Genomic DNA, 26687 nt, shown 5'->3' with positions numbered 1-26687 from the left:
TCATAGGATGATGCAACATCTGCAGAAGCGTTGTCTGCTGCCCCCAACCGAAGGAGGTGGAGTCACAGGTGCGAAGTAGGCATGGACTTTAATATTGGGTAAATGGGTCTGAAAAGACAAACACAACGTGTGAAGTGACAAGGGTAGCGGCAGCGCAAGAGTCAAAGTTGAAATAGGCCTGGCTTACTTGTCTTCAGACTACAAACTAACACACACATAAAAAGAAAGAGTCGAACTCTTTCAGTTCACCAGCGTGATTTCCCCACAGACTGTGGATTAGTAAGTTCTTTCTGTTACCAGAAAACAGAGTTAGGGGGAATAAGAAAAAATTACGCGCTTTCCCCCATTAATCCTGTGGTAGCCACGGGGAACAGAACAACATCTAACTGTATGGATCTGTGTTCTCTTTGCAAATAAAATGTTATCATTACTCCTTTTTTACAGATGGAGAAAGAGACTCAGGAGGGAATCACTGGGAAACAAAGTGCCTTAGATGACCGGCAGCGGGTGACAGAGCAGCCCTGGCTCCATCCCACTCGTAAGGACACGTAACATCCCCTACAGCAGACTGACTCTATTACAGGATTAGCTTGAGTTATTTATATGGGAAGTGTCAGTATAAAGTGCACTACAATCTACACTGAGCGTATAAAGTAGTCAAGAGGAGGTGCCATGCTACACATTTGCTGTGGCACCAACTCTTGGTCCCCTGTTTAGAAGAGCACTGTCATGTACAAATGCCTGTAAAATGAGCACTTGCACGCTGGGTCTCCTCTGTTCCTTTCTGCTACTACTCAGCGGACACAGCAATTATATCTCTTCCCTACCAGCTAGCGTTCAATCTTCTGAGTACAGGACAGCTATTAATTTCATAGCTTATGGTTCTCACAATACTTTTAAGAATAAGCACCAGATCATGAGGAATCTGAAACCTCAGCCCTCCCTCTTCCCACGGGATAAAGTGTTAAAGTCACAGCCTTAGCAGTGTTTTAATTTTTTTCTTTTACCCTGAGTCTCTTGATCCCTGCCCGCGTGATTTGCTGACAGTCGTACAGTTCTATCCTCTCCAAGCTGTGGCAGCTTTTCAGGTGCTCCAGGGAGGCGTCCGTGATCAAAGGGCAGTTGTCCAGCTCGATCACCTCCAAGCGGTCGTGTGCGCAGGCGCCGTTTCCCAAGTGACGAATCCCGTCGTCCGTGATCAGCTCACAGTGGGACAAACTCTGCATCCAAACAGAGCAAGTTAGCAGCCTCTGCCATTGGCAAGCAGAAGCCAACACCCTGCCGGGGAGCACTGTGGGACAAGGGAGAAGATGGCCCATATTTCCTAAGTTTGGACTGGTTTGCCACACTGGTGTTTTGGACGGGTCTATGGTCTCTCCTTGCGCTGGAGCCACTGCTGAGTTTCAGTCTCCAGGCACCGGGCTCCACGGGCCTCCAATGACTAATGTGCCTGCAAAGGCAAAACTCATAGCTGAAGCGCAATGGGAAAGGCAGCTGCTGAAGGATGAGATCCACAGGGCCAGGAGACAAGACAGCACAGAAACAGAGTAAATGCCTCTGCTATCGAAGAAACCACCTTTGTAAAATCTGTGGCCTTACACATCATGGAAAGGACCCTGTCACTGGGTCCAGGAACCAGCAGAAATACAATGTTATCTACTTGGTGCATTTTTTTGGGGGGGTTGCATCTTAAAAGTTCTTGAGGAGGAAACAGGGCTTGAGCTAGGACATAGCATCAGCCTGTTGCTTTGTTGAGGGGCACAGAGTGCAGAAGGAATGGCTGCACAGGAGAACCCACTGACTGCATCCCCCCACCTCCCAGGACAGGTTTTCTCATGATGACAACGGAGCAGTACACAGAGGGACGCAGAGGAGACAGACTAAATTCCCAGAAATTTAGACCACGAGGAATGTTGCTTTCCAAAGCCAGCAAGCTTTCCAGCTCCATACTAGAGGTGAGAGGGGCTGCAGTCTCCTTTCCTACAGATGGACTGACAGCCGGGTTTGTCGACAGATTCTGCTAGGCTTGCTGAGGACAGCCAGAGGCTGGTACCAGGAGAATCCAGTGTCCTATCAGCTGTGGGTGCTTGGCGTATGATTAATGCTAGCAGCAGGGGAGGGACAATAGGTTCTTCGGGGTCAAGTTTCTAGCTGAATTCTTCCAAGCCTTCGCAACATGTCTATGAAGTCAAAGAGACAAATCCCCACGGGTAGTGCTTAAAATCCCTTTGTTTATAGAAAGAAAATGCTGAAGTCTCACTTTTAATACTCACCAGAACCTGAAGCCGTGGACAGTGTATGGAAAGCTGGATTAGCGTACTGTCTGTTATCTGGAAAAAAAGAAAAAACCCTTTCATGCTGGGTGGTTTGCACAAGGACTTTTTTCCTCCCTACAAAAGAAAAACTGCAAACTTCTGCCTAATCCATAACAGCGTTCCCCACAGTCACTCTCCTGAGCCCCTCAGGAACTCATCTCCTGCGTGCCCAAATTTCAGATGTACAGATTCTTCCACTCCCTTATAGAAATCAACTCATGTCCTTAAAGGACTGTTAAGACCTAGGTATTGTTGTTTTTTTGAACTTCCTTAAGTAGCTCTCATGAAATAAGCTCACAATTAAGGGAAGCAAGTGAGCAGACCTCTTCAACACCCCAATGACTCCTAAATGTTTGTCTCTGAAAGTACAAGAGGTGTTCAAATCCCCTTCTAAGAGCTTGGTGGATTGCCGAATTGTTCCTCTTTATTCTTCAGGAAGAAAGAGACTCAACACAATGGGCTTTCTAATCTAAAAGCATTCAGAAGGGAACTTGCTGGGCTGTCTTTGTTCAATGCAGTCAGTCCAAGGACACAGCCCAATTTTTCTTCTTCCTTTTTTGGGTTAACTTTAAATCACTTCCTGTCTGGACTACTGTAATTTCCTCTTGAGATCTCCTGAATTTCTGCCCTGTAAACATCAGGAAGTAGAGAATACTGGGGTCATGCTGTTCTCATGGCAGGAAGCAAAATCCTATTATCTCCACTGTCTTTATGTGAAACGATTTCAAATCTATCCTTAGGGTTAGAGATTTTCACAGCATCTTGAGTAAATTCAACTATTTTCCCCTGTAAATGCTACCTTGAAATGGTTATCAGCTTATAGCACATACCCTACAGAACAGTGTATATATGTGAGAGATCTTCTAAAACTAACGAAGACAGCTGCAGCACAGGGTTGTAACAGATTCAACATTAACAGACTCATTACATTACATCCCACTGCCTTTGAGGAAGGCTAATGGTAGCATGGGCACCTCAGTTTTATTTCAAGTTGTGGCCATGTCCTCTATAAAATCATTGGTGTTCAAACAATCTGGCCACGTTTTTTCAAAACAGAGGTAACTTTCAGTATTTCTAGCAATATATGTAGCACAAACCTCCCCTTGCCTTATGCAGAGATCTTACTCTGGGACTTTATCTTGTGTCAAAGGTCACAATTCGCACATCTATTACATGACCTTCAGGACACATCTATTACTATTAAAGACTTCTTTTATTACTTACAGTAGCATTCATTACTGTGAAATGAAACAAAGGATCAAACTACAAAAGCAATATTTTCTTATCCAAATATATCTGATCTTCTTGCTCAGGATTCTACATCAAATTCTGATATTGAGACAATCTACTTTTTCACCATCTTTCCACACTGCTGTGCTTGTGCTAAAAAAAAAAAACCAAACAAAAAAACCAGCCAGAGGTGGCACCTCCTACCTGGACACACTCTTCCAGGTCCATTTTTTCAAGCTCATGGCAGTTCTAGGAACAAACGAAAGATTGAACACACAAACTAAGTGCAAAGTTCAGACAGCAAATATAAACACAACCACAATAAAACAGTCCTTTCTGAAAAGTGAAGGTTTTTCCTCCATGAAGCATTGTGACTGAGAGGAAAGCTTGCTGCTTCTTGACGAACACCACCAAATATAGTAAAGGAAATCTAGCAATTTCATTCATCTAAAGGCACCGAGGTTTTTTTATTCATAGAAAGTAAAGGAGGTTAAATTTAGGGCCAGTTGAATAGAACGCAGATTAATCTAGAAAAAACAAACAGTAAAGTTTGTAACTCTCAAGTATTTAACATTTCATGTAGTTTGGATGCACATCCTCTTAGATGTGTGGGTCAGGACAATGCCAAAGATTACATACAACCTAATTTTTCTAACTTAGCTTCCACTTAAACGTCGAGATCAAAAGCATTACAAAAATCTATATTCAAAAGAAAGCTACTGTTTGTTCTTATCTATCACAAAAAGAAAGCCAAGATACTTGATGAAAAAGTGGAAATGAGCACTTACCCTAGCTAGAGTGGTAAAGCCCACATCTGTTAGTTGAGAACACCTTGCAACTTCTAATATTCTGCACAGAAAGAATTTATAATAACCATGGTGGAGTCATTTTGCTTTTCAGAGTGTTTCATTAAAAGCTTCCAGCAACCCAGAAAAGTTTGACCCGGTTTAGGCTGTGCTCTCTGAGAGGATAATTTGCACAGAGCATCCACCCTCTATACCTGAGTGTAGGTCACAGGGAAAGAAAAAAAGAAGTCAGGCTAAAAGGGAACTCCAAGGGTCATCTAGTCCGCACCCCACTACAAGGCGGGGACGTCTATCCGACAAATGTTGGACTAAGGTGCTCTTAAAAACCTTCATTGCTGGACACTCCACAACCTCCCCAAGTGATCTCCTCTGGTTTCCACCAAAATACAGATCTCATCGTGAAAAGGGGTGTAACACCCGACAACCTGGCAGATGGGCATGAAAGAATAAATATTTAATGCCATGATAGAAGTCTGAAGTCTTTTAAGAGGCGAACTGCTTGCTTCTGTGACAACAGATAAACTTTCTGGCAGACAGTTACTGCAGCTCTACAGAGGTTTGCTTCACAATGTTAACACATTTATCTACCTTTATAGAAAAGAAAGCCAACTTGCCTAAAGTGCATGATGCATTTTACCGTATGGAACTTAATCCTGTAAAGCTGAAGCCAAATGTAAACGCAGAAACCATTTGAAACCAAAATCATGTTTTACCTTCCTCTTTCAAAACCGGTTTCCATACACTTGTATGCTGCACTTTGTACCCATAATTCTTTAAATGAGCTTATCACAGAAAACAGTTGTGTTTTTTCCCCAGGAAGACATGTATTTTATGCCATTTAAAAAAGGGCACTCAGCTGTTACAGATGTTAGGTAATAAAATTGTCTCTTCTTTCTGCACCTGGCCATTTTCTTAATTATAGCAAAGTCTTCCTGAAGAAACTTGTCCTAATTAAAAAAAAAAGTCTTAAAAAAAAAAAGGCAGCAAGCACCTGCAGAGATGTCACTGGAAGCCCACTCTGTCAAGCAGAGTGAAAGTTAGCACAAATTCCATCTGCTACAAAATCAACCCTGTTAATGTCATGTGTCAAGAGGAAACAATGTTGTTTAAATGTGTTTTCAGTTCTCAATACAAAAGTAACCTAACCTCAACTGTTTTTCATAAGAGAACAAAAGTAGATACATAATGGTGTAAAAGGAGACTGCTACTGAGCGAGTCTATTGGCAGTGCATACCACCACGGCATGGAGCTCTTTTACCACTGTTTTACTTGCACAAGTTTAAAACCAGAAGTTTGGGTAAAACTACAATCATCCCACAGCAAATGCCTGGAAAAAACTCAGTGATAAAGAGTGCACTTTCAGAAAGACCTTCAGAAAGACCTTCAGAGTCTAAAGCGGCTCAAATATTACATGACCATGTCACCAAGATCCTTTGCTCAACATGCAACGGGTCACTGGCGCTCGGTAACTCTGCAGTGAAAACTTACCTAAGCCTTGGGCAGTTCTGTCCCAGGGCATTCAAGATGGCATCTGTAATGTTAGAGCAGCCTGAAGCACACAAGGATTGTAACTTGTGACATCCTCTGCATATTGTAATGAGACCCTCATCTGTTATTTGCTACGAGAAAAACAATAACAACATCACAAGCCATAACAACGTAGGTGGAGGTGCAAGGCACTGCATATTTTCCTTCTCAGACTTCCAACCAGCCATGTAACTGAGGCCAAGTTATGCTTCTTTCGACCCAAAAATGCATTCAAATATTTCACTGGAGCAGCTGAAACAGGATAAGCCACATTCAAGTGACTTGTAAACATTCAGAAAGTGATTCCACATGCAGGGAAATGTTTCTGAGCTTGGGCCACGTGAGCGATCGGGGAAGGCATGGTAGCAGCAGGCCTAGACTCGGTCTCCTGCCTTCCTTTGCAACCCTTGCTTGTAAAGACCTTCTTGGCTAAAACTCAAGACGAAAAAGCACCTAAAAGTCAGAGTTACCCACAAAATAAGCCGCAGGTTGTTTTCACAGCCTTTTAAAAATACACTTCAGTGGTTTGGGACCAAAACCTAACCGTGAACGACAGGCTTACAGCCCAAATCACGTTAAATTCACCCCATGGCACAGCAGCTCCATCGACCCGCCGCGTCCCCTGACACACAGGGTCCGTCCGGCCCCACGTGCTCTGCTCACAAGTCTGGGATGGCAACGGTGCACAGATCTGCTCCAGATGTTTCCCCGCATGAGCGCAAGGGGCTGGGACTCCGCGTGGCTGTGCCAAGGAGCCGCACGGGATCAAGAGCGACGCACGCAGTGGGATGAGGGAAAAAGGGACAATAGGTGGCAGAGGCTGTGCATGCTGGAGGACCAGGTTAAACCTCACTCCGTTCTTAGGTTCTGGATTTTCAGAGGCAACCAGACTCAATTCCCACAAAAAAGCACCAACCTAGGCACTGGCACTGCTTCTTTTAATATAGCAAACAGCAAGTCTGTGGGCTGGTAAGCCCAAGTACTGAAGTGAGATGAAATAGAAACTGCAAAGAACTTGGTATTTTCAGTTAAGGTGATCAAAAACCTTATTAGTTGTCTTCTCTTTTCCGCCTGTTTGCCTCTCTCCTTCCTGCCTCTCCCTTAGACGCCAGACGCAGGTCTGGAACTCGCTAACAGACCAGCTTCCTCCTTTGCAAGCATCCAGTCTCAGATGGATGGGCACCAGTCTCTAGCCAGTCTAGTAACTGGTAAAGCTACTCCTTAAACAGGACTGGGAGAGGACAGCCCTGCAGCCCCCAGAGGCCTTGCCCACTTCCGTGGAAAAGGAAGAGACTATCCAGTTACTCGCTGCATCAGACTAACTGCATGATGATATGTACAAAGAGCCTATTCCAATTTCTTTTTTGGCATAAATATACATTTTTGGCACTGCAGAATAACTGGTTTAGAGCCCTTCTGTGCAGAGAAACTGCACTTCTTGGTTCAATTTTATAAAGAGACCGGAGGAACCGCCTGGCTAGATCGCTACACAAACACTCCAGCCTGATGGAAAAAATTTTTCCAGCTAGTCCTGCAAATAAGTTTAGAAGCCCCATGGGCAGGGCAAAGAGACAAACAATTCTGACAAAGTGAATGCTATGACACTGTTTTGGGGGCTTATTCAACATTACTGAATGCTACCAAAAAGCTGTTTTTCATCAACTATTTTTAAAAGTCTCGTAAATTCACAATTGCCCTGTCTGAACAGATGATGATGTTTCTGGGATGGAGTACGTTCTGCATGGTTCTGCTTAGAGATGGCCTCTAAATGCACAATGATGGCTGAGTTGGGAAATCATAGGAAGCTTTACTTACTAAGCATGTTTGAAGGTTTAAAGTCACCAGTTCGGGACAATGTGCACCAATGTATTTCAGAGCTTCATCCTCAAGCTGGAAAGAAAAATTTAGAGACTGAAGCAACCTGCTAATACTTGAAGCAATCTTCAAAATAAAGCTTTGAGAACAATAAAGCATCTGTGGTTTGGATACCTATGGGGGAGGAGGGCAATGCACTGCAGTCTCAAAATACACGGCAATAACTGCATGCCTTTTTTTTTTTGCCATCTCAGGAACAGAGTTCAAAGACCCACAACAGTAAGTTACTGATTTAAAGAAAAGCTGATCTGATCAAACATGCATAATTAACAAAGCAAGTAGTGAAATCAGAAACTATTTACAGGAATTAAGGAAATGCTCCACTAGTGAGGGCCTGTAAGTAACACTATTTTTATATGGCAATATTGGAACTCAAAAAAAAGTCTTATTTCAATGTGAGGAACGCAAACATATCCAGGTTGCTTTCTGATGATAAAAACCCCTGCTATTCTTAAATCTGTAAGAACAGATGGCAAGTAATTGATAACAAGGATGTATTGCCATCAATATTACTCGCGACTCCATAAATTACTAGAAACTCAAGCTGTTTCTATGACCTGAATTCTCAAAATAGGCTGAGATTGTTCTATCTTTAATCAAGTCATTTTTACAGCCATGTATATCCATCTCACGTATTAAAAATCCAACAGTAGTATAAATTTAGAAAAACTACTGACTACAGCCCTTACAGCTGGGCTTTCTTGTGCACACAAGGGTATTACTGCTTTGTGCACGTAACCAGTGTATTATTGCTTTGCTTATCATAATAAGCTTTCAGGACTTTCTGTGTCCATGCACAGGAGAAATATGCTTTTTGCAAAATAAACACATATAGCTGTTTATCTATACACAGCAGACAAAAATGGCACGTATTGACTCATACTTCAGGAATCTCTACCCCCAAGAAAAAAACCAAATCCAAAACAAATGAGCACTGTAATGTTCGGGTACAAGGACCTAACAGATCAGAGATCATTTTCCAGGTCTACCTTGAGGCTCTTAAAACTCTCGGGAGTCTCTGGGTCACAGGTTTCAACTCCTGATGGGTCAGTTTTACTCTCCTTTTTCAAGGACAAGATTCTGAGATACATGTTTGCTCCTTTCTAGCCTATCTGTCTGCATTAAAAAGACCCCTGCCCACTTAAGTGGAAAAAAAAAAAAAAGAATTAGTCCCCACATTCTTTGTGAAATAGCTTTGCAAGGAGCTCTTACTCATTAAAAGAGTAATGCTCAAGGTTGATGTTCCCCATGTCCCAGTTCATAATTGATATAACTCCTTAGTAAAGTTGTAATAAAGGGAAGTATTTAACATATTAAACTTTTCAATGATTCACCAGGTAAGACAGTGAAGAAACATTAAAGGAAGTTACATCTAAATAACAAAAAGTCTAACAAGGGGGCAAAAAAACCCCCCCTTTCAGCTGTAAGAGTTAGTGCACCATTTATATATTCCAAAGTACAAGCATCACAGCCTCTGCAGCCTCTTCAAAATATACTGTCATAGCTCAAGAGCTATACAATATACTTGAGGGAATAGTACTATGCTCCTGAGTGGCTGCAGAGATGTCAAGGAGTCATGCACGTGGCGATTCTCTTTGACTAACTAGAAGACCCAAATGACACGTAGAGGAAATTCTATCACCAGCGCAAATGAAAGTACTGTCACGCTTTCTAAAATTTTCTGAGGCTTCAGAAACGGATGGGTCTAGCCATGAATAACAAAGTTATCTCCTCTTTAAAAAAGTTTGCTCAATGCGTTCCCGATGGGGAAAAAAGAAGAATGATTCTACAGCTAGATAGGCAATTTGTTCACTGTCCCACTATTCATGCTCAGCTCAAAGCTATTAAAGAATTTCAATAAAAGCAGTTAATCTCCAACAGACAGATTGTAAGTAATTTCAGTAACGTAACATTTCTGGAAATAGAAAAATCCACAATACTTCATCCCCATACTTTCAGTTACAGCAGAAATAAGCCAGATGCTATTCAATTTGAGCGCTCTCCATAGAGCCGTACCTGCGTGCAGCCTTTCAGAAACAGGGCTTTGAGTCCACCACAGCCTCTCACCAGAGCCTGGATGCCATCCTTAGTCACTTGGTCGCACCAGGAGATATTCAGCTGTTCCAGCAGTGGGCATCCCTCACTTTGGAGGTGAAAGGAAAAGCGTGTGGAAACTTGGTTTTGTTTTGGGAAGAAATCCTGCTTCAAGCCAGAACCTAGGAAATTCCCCACTTCTGGAACCCACATGAGCACAGATGTACACCCGCACCCCACACACCCACGGGGAACACTTTTGTCAAACATCATCTCCAGATGTGAAGAGCTCTCCAGAGGCAGTATCAGGAGCTCTAAAGCAGGATATCAGTAGGGCAGAAGACCACCGATTTATCCTATTTTGGACACCTCCCAGCTTCCATACAAGGACAGACACTATGGGCTTTCTAGATCTGAATACAACTAAACCACCCTCAACAAAAACCAAAAATAGGGTCGATTTATGCCATGCTGCTTCTAACTTTCCAGGTGTAACTTTGTATTTGCAAATAGCTGCCAGTAGGAGTAACACTCAAGTGTAATTTGTAATTAGGAAGAGATATACAGGCTATCATGTATTTAAGATAGCTGCAGCACAAATTTGACCATGTGAAATTAGAGACAAGGATGAAGACCTTCAAGGGAATGAAAAACCAGGCTCCAAGTATTTTAATGTAGCTACAAAAATAATTTAATCATTCATTTGTTCTTTCAAATCTGTGTTTTCTTCTGCTGTCTAGATTCACCCTCCAGTATTTTTTTCCCATGATACAGCTTTCCTGTATTTTCTTTTATTCCACTGGTATACCACTTGAATTTAATTTTTTTTTTTTTGATAGCTTGGCCTCTATTGTTACCTTTAGTGTTTTTTTTTCCTCCTTTTCTCTGTCCCAATATCTTCCCACCAATGTCTGTCTGTCCCTTCCTTTTCTAGATTACTTGGCAATTCCATTTAGCAGATTTAAGCAGTTATATGTCTCCTAAGCAGTTTAAAAAGACAAATAGTCACATGCTGGTGTTCACCTTCTAGCTATGTAAACAATTGCTAAGTACGCAATGGTACACTTACAATGAAGAAGTTGACTGTTAGTAAAGAAGCATTTTAAAAAGGCAGACTAAGACTTTTGTCTCCCCCAAAATCCCTCCTCCAAGACTTTAATAGAATATAATTCATCTTCTACTGCTAATAACCATCAGGACGGATACAAACAAGGTCAAGGGCAGCTTTTACTGAGTCTTCCTCCTCTGTCTCGGCAAACCAGGAGGCACAATGTGTGAATGTTGAGCTCTGCTGAGGAATGCCTGAATTCTAATCACAGTCACACCTCAGCCTATGTCAGTCTCCTCCAAGGCACACGAGACACACGGGGCAACGGTGGGTCACACTATCTGGAATCAACCGGCAAAAGTCAATGTTGTCGACTCCTACCTCAGTGCTTTCAGAGACAGGTTGGTTATGGAAGTGCAGGAAGCCAAATCAAGGTGCCTGAGTTTAGAGCAGAACTTACTGAGGCTGGTACAGGTACTGAAAGAGAGCACACAAGACACACTCATGCAATAGATTTATTCTAAGTCACGTATGTTTCATATGACATGCATTATATTATCTACTGCACACACAAGCCTGGCCTTCCCTTAAAAAGGAAATGGAGAATATGACATGGTACACGCAGAAAAGGGGATGACAGCGCAGAGATGAGAATGTTACTCACGCATCTGTGATCTTAGTACAGCCATTTAGGTTCAATACTTCAATATTTCTGCAGTTCTGTGCAAATGTCCTTTATTAAAGGAAAGGGAAAACATTTTTCAGGCAATAGATTTCCAGATGTTTTACAGCATTTGTTTTAACCATAACACATCAGATTCACCTTAATGCATTGTCTCCCACTCCTAGACAGCCACGCAGGCTTAGCTTCCGCAGGAAACCCCCACATCTTTTAGAAATATTCTCAACTACTCGGCCCTGTCGGAGACAGAAAGAATTACATTAAAATCCAAAAGTCACCTGATCGTTCAAAAAGTTGAATTCAAAATTTTGCAGATTAACAGCAGTTTATTCTAGGTAAAACAGTGCTAAGAAAACAAAACCGCCATGATAATAATCTAAGGCAGGGAGAGGGAAAATTATTCAGCTTCTGAAGATGGAGAGACAAGGAACAATTACCTAAAGCCGCTCAGGCTAACGACTGAGGAATTTCCTCCAGTTCAGAGCTTCCGGACATCGATACAGACTACCCAAGAAAGATGAAAGAAGCAATGCCATTGCTTTTGTATTGCCATTGTAAGATTTACAAATAAGTACAGTCAATGTACTATAAATGGATATACTTAAATTTCTATTCAAAATAGAGATGAGGCAGAACCAGCCCACGAGTTTTATTCTCACAGAAAAAGGGATTCAAACATTTGTGTTCAAGAGATCTAGAAAAATGCTTTTTTAATTTCAAATTTGTAATCAACAGAAGCCTCCAAAGACCCCACTACAAGCTAGCATTTACCCAGCTATTTCTCACTGTGAATGAAGTACAAAAACCATTGCGAGAATATTTGTATCAGTGTCCAGAAATTCAAAAGCCTTCCCCTCTACTTTAGTCTACATGGTTGTTCATTACAGAACAGGAACATTGCTCAATTCTTAAAGTACTAGTTGGCATTTAAGACCTCTACAACGATGAAGATATTCTTCTATAATCTTTTCCAGTCCAAAAAAATATCAAGCATCAGGCTCGATACAACATAATACCACAATGAAAAAAGCTTAACTAGATCTCTGCACGAGCTCCTGGTGACATCTGGCCACTTGCTTTCCCGGGCTACGGGAGCAGCTCTACAGCTGCCGTGTACCGCTGAAGTGCTGCCCTGGCTGAAGGCTGACAGAGGACTGAAGCTCGACCTGCACATCCGTGTAGAAGGGCTGGAAAATCTGAAACAGTCCGTGTGTTTTTGCAATTCCTCTAGCAAGCCTAAGAATTCATATGCTTGAATTAGAGGATTCAAACATGGTTATATACAGAATTTACATCAACTGATGGATTTACATTCCTTTAAAGCAAACAACATTTAGGACATCAGAAAGTCTAGCAGGTACTTTTAGGTTAGGTACAACATATTCAAGCATTTTGTTTTAAAAGGGGAAGTCAGTGCTTATGCAAGAACATGTGTTTGATGTATAGAGTGGTGTTAGAGAACAGAGAGACATTAAAACCATGCAAAAACCACTCAAGAATGAGAAAAGCCTAGTCTGTATTCACAGCACTCCTGCCTCTCTCCCTCCTACACAGACCAACGACAGCAGCAAGGCTGAGCAGCTCTGTCCATGTTTCCTGCTACCTCCATAGACCAGGCACCACTGATAACTTTGCTCTACCTCTATGAAAGTAAATAATTATATGGGTCCAGAACTTTCAAGGCATATTAAGAGATAAAGTATTTATTATCAAGAACAAAAATCACACCATTTACTTCCTTCAAGAAGTCTCAGACCCCTGCAAGCACGCAGAAGTCACAGTATCACAGGCCTGTTCCTTTATCCCTGCGTCTCAGCTTAGATACACAGCTGGCAGAAAGAGATTATTTTAACTCTTTCCTCCACAAATGATGCGTGTATTTCCCACCAGTTCCCACAAGGTGTGAATCTTCAGTCATCATCTGGTTTATGCCTCTGTCTATAACGAGTTAAAATGATACGCTCCCTATCTCCCTCCTCCAACATGTTTTAAAGAGGATATAACCTTAAATTTCTTATCAGAATGTTTTTTTCCTCGTCCCTTTTCCCAATTAATGCAATTTTAATTTTAAGAACAGCACGACAACAGCATCCATTCCTATCAGTGCCCAGCAGTCAACATCTAACAGATTTAGAACAGCTACAATAAAGCATTTCCAAAGCTGCATCTTTTAGGAACAATTTTGACCTTGTCCCCCTCAATCACCTTTACTTACATTTCAATTTTTGATATTAAAAGATAGACAGGAAAGGATAGGCATATTGCAGGCCATGTTTCACCAGACATTCAGTCTTAATGGTCTAAGTCAGCGCTATGTTAACATTTCTTTGAGTGAAAGGAAAAGTAGCCTGAATTCTGCTATACAGAAGCAGTAGTTTTCTGCAAGAACATACCTACTCTACTTATTTTTGTTTTCGGAACACACACAAAAATACTTTCCTTCTATTACTACCTTTAAGTCTTGATACAGATATGTAATTCTGTCCATTTTCAAAAGCTGAATGGATTGTCAAGACTTTAAAGACTCCCTGAAGCTAAGAACAACTGAAATTAATGATTTCTATCTCCAGGGAAGGTAAAAAGGGTTACGCTGGGAATATTAATCCATTCTAGGCTGTAATTACATTTTAACAAGAAAAATGGGTTTGTATGTCACTTAATTATACCTCAATATCCCTCTGGAAATCAAACAGGTCAATTCGCTGCCAGTTACTGCCATCCAGGGCCAGAACATTCCATGCCTTTATCGGGGGAAAAAATGTAAATGTGTTGTTAATATGAAAAAAAAAACAACCCGCCAGTGGGGACCTAGTTACAGTTTGTTCCTTTCAGAAACAACATTCTGTCTCAGATGTAAAAGCAACAAGTAATTACAGCCAACAAGGAAAACCGTGCAGTTACCAGAATCACTTGCTCGGACAAGAGTCCCCTCACCTACGCGGCACGCTCTTCGCCAGTCCCCAAAACAGGCAAGCCCGCGGTGCCCCAGCCGCTTCTGCTCCCAGGGGAGGCGTAGATGCTGAGCCCAGGACAGGAGGCAGTGCTGGAGCGTGGGCATCTTCACAGTCCTGGCTGGAATCTAACTCCCTCTGCAGCATCACCAGCTAAATCAACGCCTTTAAAGGCTGCTAGCAGGACCAACACGAAGATGAAGGATACCAGGACGCGGGTGAGTCCCAGAGGAGACCCTACACCAGGCATCTACGCTGGCAAGAGAACTGAAGCTAGTCTGAGGGTGCGGAGGACTCGATGGCGCTGGGACAGAGGACTATGGGGTGAGATCCCATAAGCGGTGGGTGAGGCTGTCATCTTGCACACCTTCTCTCTTGCCTCCGGCAGAAAGAGGTGTTCAAGGTAGTCCCACAGCCTGGCGCACGGGGTGCTGCGTCCCACAGATGGAGAAATTCAAAGCTTTGTAAGCTGTCCAGATAAAGCATCCAGCTCTTATCTGAGAACTATGCACCACTGCCAGAGTGACAGTGTTTACTACCTCTGACTTAAGCGGGTTTTTTTGGTTTTTTGTTTGTTTGTTTTTTAAAACAAACAAACAAAATCTCATGTGGTTCATGCTACAAATGAGAACCAGGAACCGAAAGTTGGTAATTCTGCCCTTAACGAATCAAAAAGGTTGTCAACACAGTACTATACTTGAAGCTTTAATTACATAATCAAAGTAAACAACTAGATCTCATAATAACCATGAGTCCATCATTATGAAAGAGTGCACGTATATAGGCGTATTTTTATACTATTACATGCACTAAGCTACATCTCCATCACAATAAACTAGTTCTTGTGCAAGCCACGTATAGACTTAGAACAGCTGACAGAACTGTAAGCATTAACTGATTTTCTGCATTTTAAATCTCATTGCTGATATTTGTTTTAAGGTCTAGTTATTGCCATGATAAAAGTAGTAGCTCCAGTGGAAAAGAAATGCATCAGTGGATGCAAGTTATAACACAGCATATTTTAATGTGTAATGTAGGCAACATTACACACAGCCTTTCTGTAGCTCTGTGCATATACTTTAGTCCTTTACAATACATGCTGTGTCACATAACGACTAATATGTTCTCTGATGCCCTGTAGACTGTGTAAACAGGAGCAAGCGACAAAAACGGGAGTACACCTTGACATTGGCAAGTATCTTTGACGGCCCATTTTGATCAACATTGTTCTGCTGGAGCAGTGAATTTCAGCTGGAAGATCTTTTACTAGAAGGCCTATGTTATTCAGAGAACATGGGATGACAACCGTAATGCCTAGACATCACGCAGGATATTTTTTAATGCAATTAAAAATGCTTAAGCATAGTCTTTTTTATTCTTATGTACTCTGAATAATGAAACAAGTTATGGTTCAAGTCTGAACCCAAGATTGATCAGTTTTGTACAAGTGTCACTCAGCACCGGCTCTGCTAGTACAGAGAACACACCACTACAAACACCTTCCTGTGTAACGGACTTCCCACTCTTGCTGTTGTAATGCTTCCTCTGTGTGTCTTAGCAGATACTGGCAGGATAATGTATCTGAACATATCTGCTAGCTCTAGATAACTGGACCGGCAGTTGGAAGAATTTTCCCAAGCGAATAACCCAAGCTGGATTTCATTAGTTTCATTAGAAGCCCACAAAACTATGAGCTACTTAAGGAAAAAAACATCCCTAAACAAAACAGATATTCATTTTTTTCCTCCATGCTTACTTCAACTACATCCAAGTAGGAAAATAAACTTTCACTGACTCTGCAGCATCTTTGTGAATCAAAATTTCTATATCCCCACCAAAAACCACAAGATGCCATTTTAGACTCATCCAAGTTAGATATTTTCATCAGCACAGCCCTCCCAAACAAACCCAGGCTGACTGGGGAGTTCTTGGGCAAAAAGTCAGCCACCTCCCCTTCGTAACCTGCTCAGGGCCTCGGACACCGGCAAAACGGCATTCAAGCTTTGAGTGCCCCTTCACTGGTGCCATCAGAAGTTTCTGGTATTGCAGCATTAATATGGGACACTAAACAACGAGTTGAGTTGCACAAAGCCGCCTGGTACAAATCCTCCTGGTTTGACATGCTAGGGAAGGCTGGAGTGAGAGCATTGTCACCCAAATCCAATCAACTGTTAAAATCCACCATCAAGGAGGAAGGTTCTTACCCTGGAAACTTGAGCACAACGACACAGAGTGACCACATCCAGGAAAGAGAAAATTCTGTAACGGAAATAAAAGATACTTTATTGGTTATTTACATTTAAAACAAAGAGGACAAGGAAAACAAAGGAGAAAAAAAAAAAGGACTGGAAACAGCAAAACTTCTTTGTAATTCAGTTGAAAGCTGAACTGTGAAAAGAAGCGCAAACCTAGCAGTTAACAAATGAAAGCAAAACACAGATACTGAGCCACGGCGAAATATTAATCTCACACCTTGTAGTATTTCCTGACAGCAGACTGAACGATTATTTATCAAAACAGACGCTTGCAGGTATTGTGTAGCTTAACAACCAAACATTCAGTTAAGTCAGGATATGGCAGAACAAACAGTCACGTTGGGCTCTTTTGGCTCCTATTCAACACAGGAGCATCGCTGTGCCCAGCACCTCTGTTCAACAAAACCAACATCTTTAGCAACAGCTCTCCAAAAGCGGGCAGTGTAATAATTAACAGTTAATAGATCAAAGCAACACGACAGCCTGATTTCAGTGCATGGATTATTTCTTCTTTTTCACACAGCTGTGCTAAATATGAAGTGTTGTTAACACAGTGGCAGGAGGAGTATTTTGCTCTGCAACACTGCAAAGCAACTCGCACAGCCAGATGATTTGTTCGATTGTGTCAGTACAGCGTCTAGGAGAGACGCATTTAGGATTAAGCCGATGCGGTCACTCCTCTGTGGTATGTCATTCCTCTGCCAGGGCACACCCAAGTGTTCAGGCCAACACCCTGGTGTTGCTGTCCTATTTATTGGGATAAAGGAATTAGACAGTAATACTTTGCAATGCTATACTGGGCTAAGACATCCATGCTTTTATCTCAGGCATATACACCTCCATCTGTGAACGCAGGAAGTACCAAGCCCATTTAAAGCTCCCAAATCTGTACCAATTTATCAATATGGTTATTTTATGGCTTATAGTTATTCAAACAATCATATGCCACAAAACAGAGGTCAAATGGACAGCAGAAAGATAGTAAGGTCTCATTCTCTTTGATAGCAATTATAAAACCATAGGATGAAATGTTTTTGCAAAGATAATACAAGTGTTTGACTACAAGAAAACACTTGCACATATGCTTTAATATTTTAAACTTGAAGACCACCAGAAAGAGAAGGCAAATGTTATCAGATGCAAGTGTTAGAGGTATGGGGCAAGCAATTTTGTTCCGATGCTATGCACTATTTTATAAAATACTCTTGCCAGATAAAGTACGGTTGTCCAGAAGAAATTCTGAGAACAAACAAAATTCCACTGCTCCAAAACTCTCCAGACTCTCTCAAGAGAACAGTGTATGCCCAAATTAGCAATTGTTTGGATACCTGCAACACTTGAGTCATCTTCCCACAAAACTGTGGGCTTGAAGGGGGGCATACGTAAGCTTTCCTACATTCTCAGCAGACCTGCCTGTGCTGGAAGAGACTCAGAAATGAGAAGATGTTGCTGGCAGCATGTTCTTTTTGTGTGACTTACAAATTTAACAAACACCCTGTACTAACGTGTTACTGAAACTCTAATATAAAAACAAGAAAGGTGTATGATGTATGCATCTCCCCAGATAAGTACAAAGAATACATTTGAATAAATAGCACAGATACTGATAAAGCTGGGGGAAGAGGTGCTGAGAACAATGAACAAACATCATGTACATCATGGATAAACTGCACTTTGTCCTAGAGATAAACAATGAGGGGTTATCCAGGCTTTTGCTCCTGACACCAATGTTTGTGTGCATGTTAACATGTGCTGCACACCTTCACAGACACCCATGTATTTGTATATTGTTATGTACAAGTAGCAAATCCTGGATTTTTAAATTTTAGGAGAGGACACAAGCAAGGCTGAGATGATATGATACAACCATTGCATGACAAAGCTTTCTTCATTAGCAGGTATATAAGAAGCACTTTAGAAACGATCAATGTTGGTGGACGAAGAGAAAAGAATGTTACTGATAGAGGATGAATGTAGATTATTTATCAAAACACAGATGCTTACAGGTACCACATAGCTTAACATTCAAACATTCAGCTAAGTCAGGATATAGCAGAATAAACAGCCACATGCTCTCTTGTGTTTCTATACTGCCCAAAGATACTCACAGGAGTATTCAAGGAGTTGGCTCAAGATAATTCTCCTCTGTTCCTTATGCATCTCATCATGAGACAAAATTTACAGTGACATGCTGAGATATACGCAGTTAAGAGGTCTGGAAAAGAGCTAATATGCACTTTACTGTAACGCCATTTTGGGAACCCACTTCTGGATTTCAGAAGCAGTTCCATACTCACTTTCAACTGCTTATAGATAAGTCTTCCCCTTGAATTAAATGTCATTTATTCATGCATGTATGTGAGCATTGAGGATTTATTTAGCACAATGTCAATGTACAACAATACAAGGAAAGCCTGGGGAAATGATAGAATCTAGGGAAAATTCTTACTTTCACCCTAGATTCCCATCACAGGAGCAAAAAAAAAAAAAAAAAAAAAAATCAAACTCCATGGGAACAGTGGCTAGGTCAATAACTACGCAAGCTTTCTATATTTTCATTAAAATTGCTTTCTCCATGGAAATCCCAGGCTATTAATAACCATCTCATCCCTCTATCAAGGCTATTAGGTCTTGGCCAAATTCTTTTCTACTTCCTGCTCCTCCCTTCCCAGTCTACCCACACAGTAAAAGGGATGTCGACACAGCAAAACACGTGCCCCTCTCACCTCCGAGGTTAACATTGCTGAGCTTTGGCAGGAGTTCCCTTTTTGTCTAACTCAGGGACTTAGGCCCTGAAAAGCTTAAGAGCATTTTCCAGTGTTTTCTGAACTGCTCTTGCATTTGTTCAAGAATGTTAGCCAATGACTCAGCAGAATCAGACTGCAAAAATTACTCTTTCAGCAGCAGTCACTACTGTGTTGTGCATTTTGGTCATTTCAGAATTGGCTCCAACTACAAGCCTTCTCATGAACTGGAGAGAACAGCAGGAGCACAGTCAAAATCTTGCAGGCACAATGACCCAAGCTAAGTTTTCCAATGCAGCCCTGAGGACAAGCTTTTTCTTCTCCAAGGAACTGTTGCGGAACATTTCAAAAAAAAAAAAAAAAGCAAAACCCCAAACCCACAAAAAAGCTGCCCACATGGCTAAGCAATGATTGAGCAGATGTCATCTTCCAACAGGAGTACAGTACGGGTCATAAATGCTTAGTCTCTTTTCAGCAATCTGCACAGTATAAAATAAAGCAAAGGTAATCTATATGTTAGCTTGAAATAATATGCATTCTTGCTATTACCCTATGGCTCAATTGAAACTGGACTTGACAACAAGGAAACATACTGGGCTGACAGGAAATTTGCATGCAACTTAGCTAGTAAGCTCCAGACCCTCTCTCAGTAATAGAGGGACAATTCCTCCTGGAATTGTTCTAAAGCACCAAATCCTTAGCAAGTATCTGCTGCTCTGGTCAGATTCAGTTTATCTGGTGAAAGAAAGCAGAGAAGAGTAAGTAGCAGCAGGCTGAACAGTACTACTTGAATAATGGCTTTCCCGATTCTGCCTTAAGAGATCAAAAGGCACATAGCTGGGATGTTTATTTTTACATCCAACACACAGGATTTCTGTTTTGCTCACAGCTGACTGCTGTACTCTTACATTGGTCTTTTTACTCTTCAGAGTTGACAGTAAGAAAATAATCCACACCAATAACTATCATCAAACAGTGATCACAGGTGAAGGCAGACTGAGTATTCCAAACAGGAATTAAACCAAGTCTGGTATTGCAGCAGATTAAATTATTTCCCTGCAAAGTAACTCACTATGTTTAGGACTTCGCCTGAACAGTCCAGCACCAGACAGTTTAGCTAAAACACACTGCAGTTAGAGCATTTTTCAGGTTTCAACCTCTTAATCCACTCAGGGTTTTCTGGGACTCCTCACTTTCCCACTGCCACTCTAATTAGATTAGGGTCAAGACTAATGAAATCCCTGGATGCTGCAGGCTTTGAGGTGAGCTAGCTTAGACCTTTAGCCTTCTAAAATTACCAACACCAATTTATGTCAGTGACATATTATTCAAGTTAAATTTTGCTCCATACTCATTTTATGCCGATGGGCTGGCCAGGAGAAGAGAAACAACTTTGCTGCCAACTCACCAGTATCCCACATGCTCTGTCGCTTCCTTGTCCCAAGCAGAACTTAAGCTCCCGAGGAATAAATCAACACAGGGCTTGAAGGTCAGATGGTAAAGCCAGTGCCAGTGACTGGATGTGCTGAAAATGGGCTAGCAATCAGCAGGAGGTGGCATGAAGTAAAAGCCGCTTACGCCAGGAGAGAATTGAAAACTGCTTGACCTGCCCATGAACCAATAAGGAAAAGAAGAACTCCCGCAGCCTGGTCCCCTTCACCCTGCCAAGCGTAAGCTGTTTAGCAGCCCCACATCACGCTGAGAGTAAACCTTCTTCAGGAAACCAGCAGAGACCACCACTGCCACAGAAAATCCAGGCTTGTGGTTGGGGTTTGGCTTGCGGACAAAAAGCGACTGGCAGGCAGCCCTCAAAGAATGAATGCACCTTTTCAAGAGGGCATCATTAATGGCCACACAGGGAAACAGGGACATGATGCCCGTTCTGGGGAAACGATCACAGCCAGAGCCGACGTGGACCACGAATTCACCGTTCAGAGTTACCGAGCCAGACGCTGCCCAAAGAGGAGCTGGGAGCAGCAACGGAACAAGGGCAGTGAACGGAACTCCACTTTTTGCTGGTTTGGCTCATTTTTGACTGTGTAAAGGTATATTCACGTATAAAGGTGTAAGCTCCTAGAAACTCAGCTGGCAGGAGTCAAAGCTGAAGCAGGTACAGCAGTATCAGGACAAGGATTTGTGACCCATCGGCTATCTCTCTACCCACGTGCTGCAGGACAGCTTTAGTTTAGAGTTCTGCTCTCAGGGAAATGCAGGACAAACATCACTGCTACCAGCATCGTGGTAGGGCAGAACATGACATGACAGCTGAAGCACGGACACGTTTAAAGGAGAGATTTCTGAGGACAGCCCTCCAGAGCACTTTACACCTCCACCCCATCCTCCCAGACAAAAGTGTTACTGGATTTGCACATTTCTGTATCTTGGGGTGTGACAAAGGCTGCTGTTCACCCCTTTTATACCCTCCTACTCTTTATTTTGCTCAAGTACAGCTTTCCACTTTGCAACCACATACATGAGACATCAATGCCATCTGCAGAATGAACAAACCAGAGAACAAGACATCACACAGTAGCACTGCTTAAACACATAAGTCTTTGTCTTGTAGACAGTGACACTCATTTACAGGAGATTCCTGCAGATAAATGCATCCAAGTTTCTCTTTCAAAGGCTGCACTGTCAATCCACACTAATTAATTTTCACAGTATGCTAACAGTGAATTCCAACTCTCAAAACCATTACTTATGAACTTTAACATTTACAAACTTCATCTCCTGATTTCTCCTAGGTTCCGCACAATCCTGAACACTTGCTCTGTTCTACAGCAGGTTAGGATGATTAGTGATATCAAGACATAAAAGACAAAAACATTTCCGCAGGGCAGAAGCATGCATACCGCTGAGAACTCAGCCACAGTGCGGCTTGTACTGATGAAATTCCCTGCTTGGTGCAGGACCTTCCCTCCTATTTACCACAAATCCTTCTCCAATTGTCTAGTAATGTTCCTCAACACCACCTACTGCCCAAGATGTGCTTATTGGTCCAACTCAGGATCATTCCACTTTGTCCAATCTACCAGAAAGCTCACCCATGCTCTAGCCAAGGTCCTGCTCCTTGGGAACCCAGTGACCACACACCTCTTCCCCTGAAGTCCATGCAAAATCTCAATAAATTCCACCCCCCAAACTTTTCCTCCCTACCAGATTCCCTGCTTTCCCTATGCCACACGAACTCCTTGCCTCCTATCAGTGCTCTTCACAACCTGTCCCCAGCCTACCCGTGTCTTGTCACCTTATCACAAGGGCAAATCCTGGTTTTGTTGCATGTGCAATACCAGTACCTACTTGCTCCCACCTCTCAGAAAATCCAGAGAGACATTCTTCTCACTTTTCAAATTCCCCTTTTGCTGCAACACATCCATACCAATAGCTCAGGGCAAGTGCTGGGTGAAGACAACTGCTGTCACCTGCAAAAAACTGTGCAAACCCATGTGGGCTAGGGCATCCTACCGTTTGTTACTCCATCCCACTCCTCCCACAGGTTGCTTGTCTCTCCCAGCTACCTGCTGCTAATTTTCACACAGCAATCTCTGTATAGCATGGACAATCATTTGCCTGTACAGCAGGCTTAAAACCCAATACCCACATTTTTAGCAAGGAGGGCTTTAGAAGCCATACAACTTGCTTTCGGATTAATAATACTGGAATAAAAGAAACTGCTCAGATTGGAGATACCATTACAGAGCACAGAGGAGGCAGTGCAGTCAAAAGAAAAGAGGCAGACTTTTTTTCTATTAATTTTATTTCACAAGCGAGCTAGAAGCAGTTTCCTGTGTCAGAGCTCCTCTCCCCAGACTTTTCACTGCCATTAAATGTACTACACAGCTTCTTGCAGTGTAAGAATTTTGTTCGTGTTAGTAATTCAAGCTGTCACCTGCAACTGCCTTCACCATTTACAGTCTAGCATCTCAGCTTAAAACACTGACGAACACGACTTTACTTCAAGACACTGAAGTGTGATGACTGAGGTACAATCACACATACATCATCGCACTGGGGCAGGCAAACTTAAAAAGGTACCTGTGTGTATGTGCATGTGGAAGGGCAGCACAGGGAGAGGGCAGAGTTGTCTACTGAGACCCACAAAGTCTGATCTGTTTGATCTTTGCCAACAGGACCATCCCGCCAGGTGCTGAACATCTGTCTCTTATTGACAAGGAACAGGGCAAAGTCTGCTCGAGCATAACTGGAGCAGAGGAACTAACTTTTTTTTAAATGGAGCGCTTTAGAGAGAGGCAGAATCCTATTCTACACATTAGCCTATACTTACCACTTATTTTCATTAAGGACTTTAGTCCTACAGTTCTTCCATCTACAAAACAGGCAACCAGCAAATTAATTTAACATTTTAAAAAACAAAACCTAATAATATTTAGCATAAACTGCTGCTGATGCAGACCTTTGATCTGCTTCTGTTTGTCTATGGTTTTATAAGTGACCCAATCCAAGCTCATGATTTATGAGCACACCAGCAAAATCAGCTACTGGCTGCAAATAACAATACACAACACAGTCTCCAAGCTTACAAACTGAAAGAAAGCTTACCGAAGCAGCAGTTCTTTTGGAAGTTTTTTGTTGATCACAGCTTCATCGTTGTTTGAGAACATCTGTAAACAAAAACAATTTAAACATTTTAGCCATATATTTTCATTAAGGAAACAAAACCTAGTTTACTCTAGGGAAGAAGCTGCTGGTTAATGAGGCCATTTCAAGAGAGACATCTGGCCCAATAAATTCTCAAAAGATAAACTTTGTGCTCAAGCTTTCAAACTCCTGGATTGGACCCTAGTTGGATAGAATATTACATCCAATGTAGTTTAAAAAAATGGTCCAAGAATGCTTTGTGGATTGATGGATTAAATATAAACTGAGATTTTTAATTCATCTATTAAAGAAAATGATAATTAGGAGGTCCTTGTGGGCTGGCATTGACTACAGGAAGGTATCACCTACAGCATTACTACAGGCTTCCATCTGTGTCACAGTTCTGTGAAGGTACACCAAACCACAGGCACTTTAAAACCGGAGAGCGTAACTACGCATCAAACAAGCATATGGCAAATGGGTTGGAGGGAAAGGCTATGGCTAGAATGATCAAGCAGCCCTAACATCCAACAAACGGAGGCTGAAGATGCAGGCGTAGCAGGACTGGTTTCCGTAACAGAAAAGGCCGCAGGGTGCTGCTGAACAGGAGCCTAAAGAAAAAGTATTACAGTGCCCATATTGTTCTCGAAGCAAATTGTTTGAGAGCAGCCCTTAGGGACCTAGGGGCAAACGATGTATTTTTTAAACCATAAAGCATGGTTTAAAGGGAGACGTGATCTTTGGTGCTGCATCAGGAGGAGAGACATGACTCTGGGAAAACACTGTCTTCTTCCAAGGCAATGAAGCCAGAGCTTTTTGTTGTATCCCATAAGCTTTTTCATGCCAAGCATTATCATAGTGGCCAACAATTTACAAATCTGAAATGGACTTTTGGACCAGTAAAACAAGCCCACTAGCTGTAAGAGTGAGAGAGGCTTCTCTTTTCTAAGGAGTCCTAAGAAGAACATACAGCAAAGCCTCATGTGCTTCTTGAGGAATATCTACATAAATTTAAAAGACTTTGTATTGTCTTGCCATGGTGAAAAAACAAACAAACAACCTCCACACACTTATGCCTGTGGGAGGAATGATTAGAGTGATCTGTGAACTAAGACTGCCGAGCAGTGATGCCTCATTCCATTTGGCAGCATGCTTTCAACATTTCCAAAAGCAAAGCAGGCAACAAGGAGAATGAGCTTTAATTTCATTAATAAAGTTTCTCTTCCATCTCCTGGAACAACTAAGAGCTGATCTTCCTGAGCTACATACCTGGTAAAAACTGCTCCTGAAATTACAGTCCAAAAAAGCTGATTCTTATCGGTTGATTAAGTGGTCTGAATCAATTTAGTTGTATGTATGCAAAGCAAATAAAACCAGCATCAGCTAGGTCACTTAAGTGGCAGAGGATCAGATTAAGAGTTAAAAAAGGAAAGTAAGATCTTAGTGGCTTACGAAGCTGTAGGCTAGGCCTCACTGACAGACAACAGCTTCTCCAAGCAGCAAATATTCTGTACCTGAGCATCAATCCAACCCCATCACCTATCAAAGAAACCATCATAGCTTAATGTGAAAAGCTAACATGCTGCCACTAAGTAGCTTTTTAACATGCTCCAATCAGTGACAATAAACTGACAACAGAATAATGCCATCGTTACAAGAGAACACTAAAACCAATGCTTTTAGAGGCAGTCAAACTTAAAAGATGTGTTTCTAAATCACAGTTTTTTAATTATCTCAAGATACTGAAGCATGATGCTGAAGTGGGACACGAACTCTCCAGCATTCTTTCCCAAAATGTCACACAGAAGAAAAGTGTTGTTTTCCCCCCACAGATGCTTTTATCACTTCCCACCAGAAGATATCACAAGTTAGCAAGTCCTAAACGGTCCACTAGACAGGCAACTACTCAGCCCATTTTGCAGGTAATTAAAATGGAAGTTTTGCCATTTCCCCAGCTAACACAAATTCTGTGAAGTCTGTTCCCTCAGAGACTAGGGCGGAAAAGCATCTCCTCAAGTCAAGGACCGCGTTCAGACTAGGTCAGGAATGCTATCTGACGCCTGGCAGATAACTGCAGAGTGCCACAGCGGGTCAGGACAGACATTGCCGAGGCTGTGAAAGGAGCTAACGCATGTGCGCGTTCTGGGACTGATCATCTAATTAGATGGCTTAGCTGATCAGCTGGGAAACCAAGGAAATTCTGGAGAAAGCTCTAATGAAGCAGAAATGCAGGAGGAATTATTCATGGGAAAATGAGACTATGATTTTTCTTCCCCCAGTTACAAGAACAATAGTAAACAGGCAGATCTATTCTCTTTCCTATTATTGTCCAGGACAGAATTTTACATCTGAACCAGCACCCTCTCCCCCCTCACAAAAAAGGGTGAGAGAAATTAAAGGAGCAAATCAGACAGCAGTAGGAGACTTCCGAAAAGGAACCAGACTGGAAGAGAACAGGCAAGGGGCAGGAAGTATTAAAATAGAGATTCCAGAAGCAGCCAGCCAGCCTTTTCTGTCTCATCTGTATTGGCAACAAGGCTTTGTCTGAACTCAAGTTTTACTGTGAGAATGCAGGCAATAGTCACTGCCTGTTGTTAACTGAGGCTGTACATCAAGGA

At 42.1% G+C, this 26687-nt stretch overlaps 1 protein-coding gene across 1 annotated transcript; it reads right to left on the bottom strand.

Moving 5' to 3' along the window:
* On the bottom strand, window positions 1–24092 carry FBXL20 (F-box and leucine-rich repeat protein 20). The gene is made up of 14 exons (XM_009577517.1): window positions 24031–24092; window positions 16673–16727; window positions 14184–14258; window positions 11659–11753; window positions 11500–11568; window positions 11217–11312; window positions 9770–9896; window positions 7694–7768; window positions 5840–5970; window positions 4334–4394; window positions 3750–3794; window positions 2274–2330; window positions 1008–1220; window positions 1–108 (listed from the first exon to the last, which is right to left on the bottom strand). Exons 1-14 carry the CDS (start codon window positions 24090–24092, stop codon window positions 1–3), a joined length of 1269 nt encoding a protein of 422 aa, XP_009575812.1.
* Window positions 24093–26687: the final 2595 nt, after the last annotated feature.

Source organism: Fulmarus glacialis, unplaced genomic scaffold, assembly GCF_000690835.1.
Source record: "Fulmarus glacialis isolate BGI_N327 unplaced genomic scaffold, ASM69083v1 scaffold17715, whole genome shotgun sequence".
NCBI classification, from domain to species: Eukaryota; Metazoa; Chordata; class Aves; order Procellariiformes; family Procellariidae; genus Fulmarus; species Fulmarus glacialis.
Note: the sequence above shows the minus strand (reverse complement) of the source record. Positions and strands in the feature narration are given on the sequence as shown.